Source organism: Penicillium vulpinum, assembly GCF_028829585.1.
Source record: "Penicillium vulpinum strain IBT 29486 chromosome Unknown utg000004l_segment0_segment0, whole genome shotgun sequence".
In the NCBI taxonomy this organism is placed as follows: Eukaryota; Fungi; Ascomycota; class Eurotiomycetes; order Eurotiales; family Aspergillaceae; genus Penicillium; species Penicillium vulpinum.
The window spans coordinates 1237051-1251173 of NW_026643244.1; the positions used below are offsets into that span (position 1 = coordinate 1237051).

At 48.1% G+C, this 14123-nt stretch overlaps 6 protein-coding genes across 6 annotated transcripts; 4 read left to right on the forward strand and 2 right to left on the reverse strand.

Annotated features, from left to right (window-relative positions):
* Positions 1 to 1639: 1639 nt before the first annotated feature.
* N7479_009026 (flavin-containing monooxygenase) lies at positions 1640 to 3981 on the forward strand (the record flags this gene model as incomplete). Its single annotated transcript, XM_057256719.1, has 9 exons — positions 1640 to 1768; positions 2190 to 2502; positions 2609 to 2636; positions 2678 to 3001; positions 3089 to 3174; positions 3232 to 3391; positions 3463 to 3532; positions 3615 to 3642; positions 3704 to 3981. The coding sequence occupies 9 exons, from the start codon at positions 1640 to 1642 to the stop codon at positions 3979 to 3981; spliced, it is 1416 nt and encodes a 471-aa protein (XP_057104177.1).
* A 1626-nt stretch (positions 3982 to 5607) lies between these two features.
* Positions 5608 to 7269, forward strand: N7479_009027 (uncharacterized protein; the record flags this gene model as incomplete). The annotated part of the gene is made up of 1 exon (XM_057256720.1): positions 5608 to 7269. The coding sequence occupies one exon, from the start codon at positions 5608 to 5610 to the stop codon at positions 7267 to 7269; it is 1662 nt and encodes a 553-aa protein (XP_057104178.1).
* Positions 7270 to 7328: 59 nt separating this feature from the next.
* N7479_009028 (MFS transporter) lies at positions 7329 to 8912 on the reverse strand (the record flags this gene model as incomplete). The annotated part of the gene is made up of 1 exon (XM_057256721.1): positions 7329 to 8912. The coding sequence occupies one exon, from the start codon at positions 8910 to 8912 to the stop codon at positions 7329 to 7331; it is 1584 nt and encodes a 527-aa protein (XP_057104179.1).
* Positions 8913 to 9321: 409 nt separating this feature from the next.
* On the forward strand, positions 9322 to 10401 carry N7479_009029 (aromatic alcohol reductase; the record flags this gene model as incomplete). The annotated part of the gene is made up of 2 exons (XM_057256722.1): positions 9322 to 9387; positions 9457 to 10401. The coding sequence occupies 2 exons, from the start codon at positions 9322 to 9324 to the stop codon at positions 10399 to 10401; spliced, it is 1011 nt and encodes a 336-aa protein (XP_057104180.1).
* Positions 10402 to 11328: 927 nt separating this feature from the next.
* On the forward strand, positions 11329 to 12213 carry N7479_009030 (uncharacterized protein; the record flags this gene model as incomplete). Its single annotated transcript, XM_057256723.1, has 1 exon — positions 11329 to 12213. One exon carries the CDS (start codon positions 11329 to 11331, stop codon positions 12211 to 12213), a length of 885 nt encoding a protein of 294 aa, XP_057104181.1.
* Positions 12214 to 12494: 281 nt separating this feature from the next.
* N7479_009031 (acyclic terpene utilization AtuA family protein) lies at positions 12495 to 13835 on the reverse strand (the record flags this gene model as incomplete). The annotated part of the gene is made up of 4 exons (XM_057256724.1): positions 12495 to 13337; positions 13386 to 13513; positions 13605 to 13740; positions 13800 to 13835. 4 exons carry the CDS (start codon positions 13833 to 13835, stop codon positions 12495 to 12497), a joined length of 1143 nt encoding a protein of 380 aa, XP_057104182.1.
* Positions 13836 to 14123: the final 288 nt, after the last annotated feature.

Genomic DNA, 14123 nt, shown 5'->3' on the forward strand with positions numbered 1-14123 from the left:
CGGCTAACGAGCATCTTAGTGTGATGTCTAGCGTGATAGAGAACACTGCGCTCAACGCGTTTTCCGAATTGCTCATCTCAAATCGACACTTGACACAGTTCATGACTCTCTACTGCCGAGTGGCACGACTGCTAAAACGGCGGGCGGAGGGTACAAAATCACAATCAAACCAGAGCCGATGTAAGCGCTCTAGCTTGAGTGACCAGCACCAAATTCACTGCAGTTAACTCCGTGGTGGAACGGAGTTTGAATCTAGGATTATTATAGGGACAGAACGTTTTGTCAGGCGTATGACAGTGTCATAATGTATTATTAATGACAACAATACCGGATGTGTACTGGCTGGCTATTGTGTTGCATAATTCCCTTTATTTGAATTAAGGTGAACTTGAATATTAGTTCTGCAGGTCACATGGTTTCATATTCAAAAGAAAGACAACGGCGTAACTAGATATAGGGAGCGAGAAAGAGATTTTAGACGCCATGTCCCCTAAAGAAAAAAAAACACCCTTGGTAAACATGAGAGTCTTAGGGACTTGCTCAAGTCCAGATTGAAACTGAGTATACTACCATATATTCTGCCACCTCGATCAGTAAAGTAAGTTACTCTGTTCTGGTAGCATTTAAGTAGCACTTCCGAGCGTCTGGGTGTATCTTCCTACCCACATTGCTGGGATATTTGGGCTGGCAGATTGGGTGCCCGAAGTATGCGCGATGTTTTTTTTACAACCCTTTTGATGCGAACACTACCCTCCTTATAGCCAGCATGTAAGAGGGGTAGATGGTATTCCGTGGCAAGAGGGAGTCGTAATGTATCCCGGTTATCCCGATTCGTTTTGCCCTTCAACGGCGTTGTTTCGGATATTCCAAAATGGGAAGGTTCACGGGTAATTATGTCTGGTGCGACAGCCTGAACCTGCCGGATGACAAAATCGGGTGCAAGCAAAGTGGCAGTAGATTGGGCTGGGTGATATTCTCTAACAAGAAACCTGTCTTTTCAACTATCGCTAGATCAAGCACAATAACCGAATTCATGGACCCCTCTTCTATTTCTCCTTCTTTGGAGAAGAAGAGGAGAATATTTGAGGATGAAGTATCAAGCCGGACAAGCCGTAGTTTTTTTTTTCCTTCTTTGTGAAAAGGTTACAATTCAATATAATCCTTCCAGTCTAAAGAGCAAACCATTGATCATTTGTTGAACAATTGTTTCCTCGTCTGTTCCCACAATTGTTTATACTAGTCAACCATCCTATCTAGACTTCCATACGAAGCTTCTAGATCGGCCCATTGATGACCCCGGGCGTAAGCTGAGGGTCGTCCATGTTGGAGCGGGCTATTCGGGCTCAATGCTGCCATTCGAATTCCCGAGCACCTGGGCGATGCTGTAGACCTACAGGTATATGAAAAGAATCACGGTACGTATAACTTGACAGTGGCCGCAAAAACACCGCCCTGTGCCTTTTTCCATTTTGTGGGATGTTATGATTTCTAATTCTTTGCAGACCTTGGTGGTACCTGGCTGGAGAATCGGCATCCTGGTGTTGCTTGCGATATTCTTTCCGTTAGCTATCAATGATCCTTCGAGGACAACCCGAAATGGTCCCAGTAATACAGTACCGGGAACGAGATTCTCGAATATATGCGCACAGTGACTGAAAAGTACAAATTGCGACGCTATATTAAGCTTCGACACCAGGTTGTCGGCGCATGGTGGAAGGAGGACCAAGGCCAATGGCACCTCCAGATTCGCGACCTCGAGAAGGATGAAGTGAGTAACGCTGCACATTCCTTACCACTTGAGAACTCAAAATCCTCCTTCAATCTCCTTCAATCTCCTTCAATCTCCTTCAATCTCCTTCAATCTCCTTCAATCTCCTTCAATCTCCTTCAATCTCCTTCAATCTCCTTCAATCTCCTTCAATCTCCTTCAATCTCCTTCAATCTCCTTCAATCTCCTTCAATCTCCTTCAATCTCCTTCAATCTCCTTCAATCTCCTTCAATCTCCTTCAATCTCCTTCAATCTCCTTCAATCTCCTTCAATCTCCTTCAATCTCCTTCAATCTCCTTCAATCTCCTTCAATCTCCTTCAATCTCCTTCAATCTCCTTCAATCTCCTTCAATCTCCTTCAATCTCCTTCAATCTCCTTCAATCTCCTCCGGGCTATTGCTCCAACCTTGATTTACACAGGTATTTTCCGATTACGCAGACTTCTTTATCCTAGGCTATGGAATTGTGAATTTCTGGGAATGGCCAAAGATTCAGGGTTTGCATGATTTCAAGGGCCCTTACATGCACAGTGCTGCTTATGACGAGAGCTTCGATGCGACTGGCAAGACGATTGCTCTTGTTGGTGGCGGTTCCTCTGGCATCCAGATTCTTCCTGAGATCAGGAAGGTCGCTAAGAAGGTTTACCACTATGCCAAAACTCCCAACTGGTGTGCTCCCGTTGATTTTGGAGCCAGTGAGCTCATCAAGAGAGGCAAGATTGCCGAAGGAAACTGTAAGTTACTGTCTGTCCCCTCAGACTTGGTTCTTCTAGTTCCGCTGGACAATATAAATTTAACAGACAAGGTCATGGAAATCTTAGCTAACTTCCAAATAACTAGTCAACTATAGTGAAGAGGAGAAGGAGTTGTTTACTAAGGACCCCAAGGTCTTGCATGACCACCGTCTAGAGGTCGAGGAGAGCTTGGCCACTTTTATGTTCCCGAAGGCCTGAAATTTGGTACCGAGGCTCAAGCAGAAGTGTTCAAGGTATTCGAGAACCACATGCGCGAGAGGCTAAAGACCAAGCCTGAGATCTTGGACGTCATGGCTCCATATTTCCCTCCTGGCTGCCGACGTCTCACTCCCGGCCCCGGATACCTGGAAGCGCTCTGCGAGTTGAATGTTGAGTTCATTTCAGAAAAAATCTCTCATGTCGAAGATAAGGGCATTTTCACCGAGAAAAGTGGCTTGAAAGAAGTGGACGCCATTATCTGGGCCACTGGGTTCAATGTGTGAGTAACCAATTACCCAATTCTCAGGCAGACATTTAGTGCAGTCATGATACGAATTCCAGTGCTGATATTTCGTTCACTCTGTAGCGACTGGCTTGAGCGTTTCCCCACCGTTGGCCGACATGGGCGCAGCATGACAGATGTCATGGATCCTGATCCTGAGGCATATCTCGGTACGTATCCCCTGTTCTTGCTAACAACAACAGTATTTCCAGGCTGACTCCCACCAGGCATGTTCGTGGATTCCTTGCCCAATGCCACTCTAATTGTCGGGCCTAATGCCGCTCCCGGTGGCACCACCGCTATCCAAACCATCGAGACAGAATACGAACATGTTGTCGCTGTGTTGAAGAAGCTGCTTTTGCAGAAGATCAAGTCGATCTGTGTCAAGTGAGTTTGACTTTTCTATCATATTACTTTCCACCACAATAGTGAAGTCGGGTCTAATTAAATTCCCACAGGACCAATGTTGTCAAGCAGTACACAGCACAGATGTTTTCAGCACACAAGCCAACTATTTTCGGTCAACCTGTAGGTTTCCCTGATAAACTACTGCATACTATTCTGTGGGCCGACTAAGCTAACTATTTACTAGTGCCGTTGATGGCTGAAGCGCAACATTGCCGATGGCCGCAACGTCGGTAAGTTTTCAAAAGCACGCACTCCGGTATACAAGTGACAGCCACACTAATTACTGTGTAGCATATTATGGAGGAAACGGCCTCAACTTGACCGTCGCCGTGCGAAACCCCCGTTGGGAGGACTTCGACTACACGTACCTAGATGAGCTTGAGGGTAATCCGCAGTCATGGCTTGGCAACGGCTTCGTTGTCGCAGATGTCGACGGCAGCTCGCGTGTGAAACACCTGAGGCTTGAGAATTTGGACATCCCGCCTGTTCCCACTGATGATGAGGAGAAACCTAAAGCCCTGGCTATGCAGAACGGCAACAAGACAAGCGCCAATGGCGTGACCGCTTAAGTTCGGGTTCTGGTAGTTGAGACCTGCCAAGGCGTGCTTGAGCCGATGGTGCATCTATCGTCTCTTGTTTGTTTACTTTGTTTGTTGTATGTACTATGAACTTGTGCACAATATGAGCCATTTTGTATCAGAATGAGTCTTCTATAAGGATATATAACTAGACCTCCGCAAAGCCCATAAGGCCCCCATTATAGCCCACTAAGGGGGTTCAACTAGGATCTTGTAATCGCTGTATTCTGAACCTTCTACTAATTGTATAGACTTTGGATTTGGAATATATAATTGCGATTACTATATAGGTGTATACTCTAGTTTTAAATAAAATCTAATAAAATCTAACCAGTGGAGGTCAAAAAAAGGTCAATGTATGCTTTGATATCAGATATATATTTTAGATCTACGAGGGAGCACTCCGATCTAGTGAAACTCTATAATTTATAAAATTTCTAAACCGCGCGTTTTCTCGCGTTTTTAAACGTGATTAACATATTTCACTATTAATTTACTATATATCAATTATAAGAGTAAAATATTACCCCTAGATAAAGGCGAGAAACGGGGTCTACGGAGTATACATATAGTAATTAAAAAAATCACGTCTTTAATATTCGTATTGTTTGGTGCTTTTTGGGCCCATAGCCCACCGGTGGGCCTAAGGACCGGGCCCAAAACCCAGCCCATTAGTGGGTTGGGGCGGGTTGGGCTTTGGGCTTTCTGGGCTTTGCGGAGGTCTATATATAACCCGCGAATGTCCTCAGAAGAAGTCAAATACTACAGTTACCGTTGTTAATCCGATCGTTACCAGCCAGTTCTTTCTCAAAGAGAGGAGTGCATTCATTTCAAGCTTCTAAGTACAAATAAAGGAAGAGAAAGAAAGAAATCGAGTGGTCGAGGTTCTTTATCTCTTCCTTTCACATGTCAAACTTCTAAGGCGGTCACAAGTAGCAGAAAATTATTCCACTTGTATGGTATGGTCAAGGAATAGCTAACGTATTTCACTACCGAGCCGGCCACACCACCGAGCCGGCCACCCCCCAAACACATAGTAAATGCGATAAATTACAACTTGATATCTCAACAACGGCCGTTTATATAACGATTTCGCTATAGACTAATGCTCTTTAGGTAATTTTTAGCTTCTCTCGCGAGTTTGGGAAATATATATGACTTTGTGATTGTAGTATATATACTTCTGGCTTTTAGCACTGTAATTTTCAATACCGTAATGATGCACCTCTTCGATATTTTTAAGATTGCTACATAGTATTTAAAATTCTTATCAATAGCTATCTATAGGTAATAAAATCAAACAAAAACGTGGTTGTCGAGATATCAAGTTGTAATTAATCGCATTTACTATGTGTTTGGGGGGTGGCCGGCTCGGTGGTGTGGCCGGCTCGGTAGTGAAATACGTTATACATAACTCTAACTAACTACTAGTTAGTCAACTAACTAACTGACTACGGAGTAGTTAACTAATAGCTTCTGCCCAGGTGCCCAAGTGTTTCTATGAGCTTAGTCATTCCTCTGAGTCAGCGTATCTTTTCGGGGCCAAGGTTGTCTTTCTTGTCTCCAGCTTCTGAACTTTCGTCTTCTTTCAGTCCATCATGACATAGAACTCTCAATATGCCTGTAAACAAGCGCAAGCGTGCTCGAAAAGCTTGCAATCCGTGTCACCAGCGCAAGCGAAAATGCGATGGCGAGCATCCGTGTGGAACGTGTTCCACCTACCAGTATCAATGCAAGTACGACGACAACATCACCGGGACTGCAAATCCCCCAGTGGCTAAGCGCGCTGTGCTCGAGGGACGTAACATGCAGATCCAACCCCCCATGGAAAATGAAGGCAGCCCGTCCACTGGCAAGAGCCCCGGCATCTTCGAGGAGCACAAGTCCAGATACACCGGCGCATCGGCAGCTATGGCCTTCCCGCATATATTAGGCCTGGCTCTCGGATCTGACAACCCTCCCAAGATCAATTCAACTGCGTACAACTTTGGCCTCCGCCCGGAAGAGGCTTCCAACACGTATGGTTTGCTGGGCAGCCTAATCTCCGAGGACGACCTCGCCTTCTACTCGGACGTGTACTTCTCTGCAATGGGCTCTATTTTAGATGTCATGGACCCCAGGATCTATGCTCAGCGGTGTCGCGAGTATTATCATGGGCCCGGCAGTCCGCCAGTCGCGTTTGGTGCTATAGCCGCTGGTATTGCTGCAGCTGGATCCTTACTTTCTTCAGTCAGGCACTCCCGTGAGTCGGAACTACTGCAGTACGCGAAAGCTATTCTCGATGATTCGGCCTCGATGCGGATGCTGAGCGTCGATTATATTATCGCGTGGGGTATACAGTTATTCTATCTCCGAGCCACAACCCGTCCTAGTAGTGCCTGGGTCGCCTCCTGTACACTTTTACACCGCTGCGAAGTTGTCGGGCTGCATAAGGAAGAAAACATCCAACGTATAGCGTCCGTCGCTGGTGCCGCTACTCTTGGCTATGACACAGACCGACTAAGGCGTATCTTCTGGGTCCTATGGGCCGCACACCAGATACTGTCCTACGAGTGCGATCGGTCAGCTGTAATATTTCCAGCCGTAACTACGCAGGCGATTATTGCGATCCCAGGATCTGTTGCCGACCAGTTCGTACAAATCGTCCAGATTATCCCGTCGCCGAACTCTCCGTTCCAACTTGACTCTCAGCCTCTATCTCCAAAGGAGGAGCTCTCTGAGCGTCTTGCAGCATTGAGCAAACTACATTTCACGCATCCATTCTTGGTCGCTACCAAGGCGGACCTTGCATTTTGTTTCTATCGACGTATCTACCAGTTCAAGGCAGGTATCACGGATGAAACCATCCAGGTTGTCATCGATAGCGGTAGGGATGGACTAGAGGCAGCTGAGCAGCTCGCCAGCCAAGGCCGTCTACTATGGAATGTTATCGGCAGTGTCTTCCAATATGCTTGTATCTTGTTGGCTATCGACACTCCAGCCTCGTCCGTTCACATTCCCACTGCTTTTAAGGGGCTGGAGAATCTTGTCAGGGCAACGGACACAGCACTCACCCGACAGGCACTCTCTATAGCACGACATCTTCTCGGTCTTAATATAGCGAAGAAACGAAAGGAAATTTTGCAGCTGGAAGCTGTCGAGGCAGGATACGAACCCTTTCTAACACCACCGGAACCCGAGCCCAACACCGCTGTGCCAGATCTTGTTGGCTGGGGGGTGGAGTGGGACCAGTTTCTCGTGGAGCCATATCTGTCGATGTTTCCCGACATTCAGATATAAATTAACAGCAGAAGTCACACTTCAAGGAATCTAATGAAACATTATTGTATTAATGAGATCTAAGCCAGCGTTTCCTGCGAATCGCCCTTTTCTTGCACCCTTTCTATCTTGATATGAAACCGTTCCGCAAAACAGAAAAGCAGGGCAACAACTACACCTAGCCCGGCGAGCCCAACGCCCATGTAAAACGCCCCTCGGTAGCCCTGCAAGACATTCTTCCCTTGACCATTGACCTGGCTCTCGACAGTACCGGCAAAACCAAGCCCAATGGAGATGGAATAGTTGACAAACATAGTCACCAGCGACGCAGCCAGACCCTGATGTTCGCGCGGCATAGCTCGACTCAGGATAATCGTGGCAGCGGGAAACGACGAATCCATGCCCCATGGAAGGACAATGATCCCCACGAACGTCTGCGCCCAGTAGATCTGGTCCACAGGCATCGTCGCGAAGATGACACCCCCGATGAGGAAGAAGGTCATGGAGATCAACATAACTGTCGACGCGCGGAAGTTGTTTAGAAGTAAGCCCGTGGGACCCGCAGCAAACAGCCCGCTTATGGCAATGGGCGTCATTTGTGCAGATGTGAGAAGGGGCGTTTGCTCCCTGAGGACCTCCAGGAGGTTCAGCGCGTAGAAGACGAAAATCCCAAAGCTGGACCAGCCGGCGCTGATGCAGGCCAGGGTGAAAAGGGAATCGATGCGCAGGACGCCGAAGGGAATCAGCGGGTGGCTTGCTCTCTTCTCGATCAGGACGAAGACGATAAAGACGATGATGCCGATGATCATGATGGAGTAGGTATATGGTGTCGTCCAACCGACCACGGGGCCTTGGTTCCAGGCAAAGTTGAAAAGGACGAGGGCGGCTACACCGGTGACGGAGCCCCCGACATCGACGCGCTTCCAGACACTGGAGCTTTCAGACTCAGGGGTTCTCGGAGCTGGGGTTGCGGGAATCGCGAAGAAGCCCAAGACAGCCAGCAAGAGGCACGCAAAGCACAGGACCCAATACGACCAAGGCCACCAGAGTCTCTGAGATAGCAGGCTGGAGAAGACGGCACCAAGGAAAAAGCCACCCGGAGCAGTGGCCCCGAACAGGCAGAAAATCATGTTCTGACGAAGGCCCGGGTCGTAGCAGCGACTGACAATAGCGATGGCGTTGGGGAGTAGGAAAGCCGGGCCGATTCCCTGCATGGCACGGCAAAAGATGAAGAAGTTGGGGCCGCTATACACAGCAACACCGGCAAGACAAGACCACAGGCCAAACCAGACATATCCGCCTATGAAGAACGGCTTGTGCCCAAAGACATCACCGAAGCGGCCCGCGATGAGGATAAAGGTGCCGACGGTGAGAGAGTATCCAGAGGAGAACCAGCTCAGCTTGCCAGGCTGGTTGTCGATGCCAAAGGAGCGTCCGATGATGTGTTGAGGAACGATGCTGAGGGCAAGACCGGCTTGAGTGAGAAGCTGTGAGGAACAGATGATGGCGACAAAGAGGACCTCGCTGGAGAGGGACTTGGGACGTTCGACTTTGGAATCATCTTCACTATACTGACGATCTTCATGGACTTCACAGTCTTCACGGTCTTCACTCGGGGCTTCGAATTCGCTAGCTAGCGCTTGTGATGGTTGTTCAGAGGACATTTTCACTGTGAAATGATGTTTGTCGACAATCACGGGCCTGGGGAGCGAGTCCTAGTAGCGAAGTATGTCTGGTTGTGAGGCTGTGCTTGAGTCAAATATATCTACTTCGATCCATGGCTAGACCACACTCGGCCGTCTGACACTAGGAGAAATGGGTGGGAAGATTATCCGGGTGTTTCTTTCATTCAAGAACTTAACGCCGCTCGGGGTGGACATCGTGCGGCTATTGCGGCGTTACGATGTTGTGCGCAGCCATTGCGGAGTTCCAGGCTACAGTGCGGCTGTAGTGCGGCTGCTGCGGCGGAGATCATAGGCCGGAATTGATATAAATCAATCATGATTCCGCTGCTATTGAGTTTTAGTTCATTCAATCCAACCCAGATCAATTCACAAACATCACTCAAGCAAAATGTCATACTCTAAGGATCAGCCCGCCGGCTTCACCAACGCCATTGAGAGAGTCGCCATTGTCGGTGTACGTAAACCCCCCGTCCTTCCCTCCCTCCTCAAGTACAATATAGGATGAAATTAACAAACTTACTAGGCCGGAGGTACTGTTGGCTCTGTTCTCGCTGCCGCCCTCCTTAAAACTGGAAAGCACACCGTCACTGCCCTCTCGCGCAAAGACAGCTCCAACAAGCTTCCCGAGGGCGTCATTGTCGCCCTCGTCGACTACAGCGATGAGGCATCCATTGTCGATGCCCTCAAGGGCCAACAGTTCTTTATTATTACTGTCGCCCCCACTGCGCCCCGCGACACACACAGCAAGCTCGTCCAGGCGGCCGCCAAGGCAGGGGTCCCCTACATTATGCCTAACGGATACGCCGGCGACATTGAGCATGTCAAGTTCGGCCAGGATGTTATGCTCGGACCCGTGGCCCAGGCCAACCGAGACGAGATCGAGAAGCTGGGTATGAAGTGGATTACCGTGTGCTGTGGGTTCTGGTACGACTACAGCTTAGCGGGCGGGTCGGTGCGCTTCGGGTTCGACTTTGACAAGAAAGAACTGACGATCTACGGCGATGGCAACACCAAGACTTCAGTCTCGACTCTGGCCCAGGTCGGGCGCGCTGTTGCGACTGTGCTTAGCCTAAAGGTGCTTCCGGATGACGAAAACGACAAGAGCCTGACTCTCTCGAGCTGGCTTAACAAGCCCGTCTACCTCAAGAGCTTTGTCCTCAGCCAGAACGAGATGTTTGAGAGCGTCAAGCGCGTGACTGGCACGACCGACGCCGACTGGACGATTACCCAGGAGGATGCCCACAAGCGATACGCAGATGGTCTGGGGATGGTCAAGACCGGCAACATGGCTGGGTTTGCTAAGCTGCTCTACGCGCGAGCATTCTTCCCGGAGGATGCCGGTAATCACTCTGATAAGGCACAGAACGAGCTGTTGGGGTTGCCGGAGGAGAAGTTGGACGAGGCTACCCAGGTCGGGATTGATATGGTCAAAGCGCTGCAGAGCCGTGCGGAGCGCATGGCTTCATAGAGATGTACATTCTGCTTCATAGAGATATACATTCTTAAAATTTGAAATCGTCTCCGTGTTTGAATCCAGGTGACAAAATATGAAAAGGTTCATATTAGCTTAAATCAAGTAGGTCTGACCTAATACAGAATGTGTAAATTGGTAGTTATCTTTCTGAAGCCGAGATAGAGTCTGGGTTAAAATTCAGCTGTTGGGGTATATTGGATCGGCTTTCAAGGTCGTTGCAAGTGCCGTTCGTAATGTTGAGCCACAGACAAGCCGAAAGAAAACAAAAAGGCTGCAAGATGCGTCGTTTCATTTTCTTCAACCTTCGCATTCATGATTCGGAGGATGCAGATCTTCGAAGATTGTTTTCATATGAATTTTATGCGCTTGTTAGGTGGAGGAGCAAGCCCGTCTTGAATATAGATATGATAGCTTCGGGGCGATGACGATGATGAAAATTATGATGGGAATAGCTTTCATTTACAATACACTGTACATATAGAGCGGTCAAAAAGCGGTCTATAATCAGGCATAGTTCAGGCATCAGCTAGCCAAAAAGTGCATTGGGAAATTGGCCGTTATGCCGTTATGCCCGTTCGCATACGTATACAGAAGTGGAGAAAGAAGAAAGTAGAAATATGAAAACACACATTTTTATTTGTGCTGCCTAAGGCAAACATATCTAGTCCTAATCAGGTAATTATTTCAATGCACTGTCGGTGGGACCTGAACTCTGATCGAAATCAGCATACGAAGTCAAATTAGCTTAGGAAAGGCGGTGAAAAATGATGGTCAGGTACTAATATCCAATGAGAGAGTTATGTCCAGGTGGCACACCTACTCGCCCGTACACGCTGGCACTGGAGTGGGGAATTAAGCGAGAAAAGAACAGGCCTTGGAAGTTCTCAACTACATGCATCAGCTTACAACGCTGTAGCAACCATGCCCTGGAATCCACGCCCACCCAGTATCTTTCATGACGAATCATGGTCTACACCATGGCGTTCATCTGAGTTTCCACCCGAGGAAGCCCTTTTCGAGCGACGCAACCGACAACATGCAAAACCAGAGTGGAATTTCGTGTCACACTTCTTAAACTATCAGTCTAGTGCACCTGGAGGGTGGCCATGGGGCTGGGCCATCTATCGTACCTCCTATACAAATACATCCGACGAAGACTGGGCTAGAGCTATCGAGAAACTCGACCAGGCTTGTCTGGCTGACCTCGAATTTTACGAGGATATGTGGTCCAAATATGGTTGTACACACATTGAAAGAGTCCGAGAAGGCTATCGGAATGTTATATTTGAGGATTCCACCTTGGAGGGGGCGTCAGAAGCTGTTATTCGATGTCGGCATACACAATGGGTCGAAGACCATGGCCTTATTGTGTGCAGTGCCGTTCCTCGCCTCAACTATCCTCTTTTATTGGATGACCGCTGTGTGCGGTCAATTCTAGCTAGTGCAGAGCCGAAAAGACCAATTACTTTGCAATCTGAACCGGTAGGAATGGTCGGTTATGTTAACGTCCTTGACGGTGATTTCGTGCTTGAAGATCGGGAAGAAGAAGAGGGAGAGTACTACCTTGGGTTGGCACGGATTCACCTGGATTGTTTGTTTCGATTCGCTGTCTATTGTGAAAATCTGATGACTGAGCAGGACTGGGGCGACTGGGGTATGGATAACCCTGATGATGTGCTTTATGTTGATGGCTACTCATCCGTGATCGAGAGCAAGCAAATGTTTCTTTCTACTCAAGATCGAGATATCGAGAGGACAGCGAATATTACTGAGCTTGAATACAAAGAGAACAAGATGCTAGTTTAAATACTATATAGAAATGAGGAAGTGAAGGAATTGGAAGCATCTGAAGCATAAGAAAACAAAAATCCTTCAACAGCCGGGATATCCATGGATCACCAGATAGCTTGACTAGAGCAGAACACTACCGTAAAAAAACGAATAGAGCACAAAACTCATGAACCTTCATTGAAATTGTCTTTTTTCTCCAATTGAGCTAGTTATGTAGAGATTTGTATAGCACTAGATAGTACCATAAATCGTCAAACCACAGATTCCTGTCATATAGGGATAGATTTGCAATAGGTCTAGACTTTCCCCTGGTCTAGGAATTGCACCGGGAGATCCACAAATCGCGCCCGCAGATACTCCGCCAGATTCTTCCCCAGTGTGTCATACGTGCTGGTACTGTTTATCCCACGGTCTAAATGGTTGTGTGGCAAGAAGTGGACCGCATTAAGCCCGGGCAGCTCAAACCGGTCGATCTTTCTGGCCTCCTTGTATTCTTCGCCCAGCAACTCCTGGATCTTGGAAATGCTTAGCAGCTGGCGCAGCCACAAGTACTCTTCCGCGTTGCGGGCCCAAAATCCGACGTTCGCATTGGCCCCTTTGTCCCCAGATCGGGAGTGAACAAGCCAACCGAGCGGGCCGCGAGTGGTGGGGCCAAAGTCTTCGGCAGGATAATTTGCATCGCTGCTGGGCTGTTGCATCGGGTATGTCCGTGTTATCTGAGGAGGTCCGATCGTGATAATCACTTCGCCCTTCGAGCCAATCTCCACAATGAGATACGCCAAGTTCGTGATATTGGGGATATCCTTAAATCCACTATAGTTTCCGCCAGTAACATAGGTTGAACACTCGACGAGATGACCTGCGACGAGGGCGGCTGCTAATTCTGAAAGTTGATCTCGTTTCCACCCATGCCACCATATCGCAGCACCAATAGCAAGGCTGGCATCGGCCACGCGCCCGCCGATAATGATATCTGCGCCCTTTTCCAATGCCTTAGTGATGCCAAAGCTGCCCAGGTAGGCCTGAGCGTGGATGGGAGCTGTAGCGAACTTCTCCACCTTATCACCGGTGGCAAGATCAGTTAATTCATTTACCCCTTTCAGCAGCTCTCCTTCAATTGGTATCTCATCTCCTGATATCTATGCCACCTTCAACGACAGATTTTTCTCCTGCAGTAAGTTCCGCACTTCATTGAAGAGGCCTTGCGGGTCAGAGGCACCAGCATTCACGATAACCTTAATGCCTTTGCGTGCAATAGCTGGGAGGGCAGGAGTTAATGCAGTTAAGAAAGAAGTCTCGTAGCCCGCCGCGGTGCCTAAATGGATGTTACTGCTTAGCTTTGTATTACTTTATGACGAAAATTAGGAACAAAAGGGCAAAACATTTCGAAAAGATTCACAACCTACCACTCAACTTCCGGGTCACTGAAGACGGCATATTGCCCTCAGACAGCCAGTCTCCAATCAAGACATCGAACTGGCTGTCAGAATTGCACACTTGCTCAAAGGCATCACGTCGGTCCAATGCAGAGTCAGAGGCTCCCTGTTGAGGAAGGGTGAGTACAAAACACACACGAGCCAAAGGAAAGAGAGTGAACATACGCAAATGCGAATACTTCGTTTAGTTGATTGCCTCATTACTGATATTGCTTCTGTGAAGATACAGTTTTAGGGTAGTACTTTCAAAGGGAATCTCAACGATTTACTATCTATTTTATTTCCCTGATCCTATGAAGGCTAGAAAGGGATTATACCGAATTATACCCGTCGGATGAATCTCCATCCAGTCAACAGTAGCCATTTCACTGATTCTTTTCGTCGGCGAGTGGTGTCTTGTATTAGCAAAGAGGGGATTTTCCTCCCTGGGTCGGTTAGTATTTACGGTATCCGGGCCAAGAAGAACTATGGCAAGCTCCGGTAAGGAAA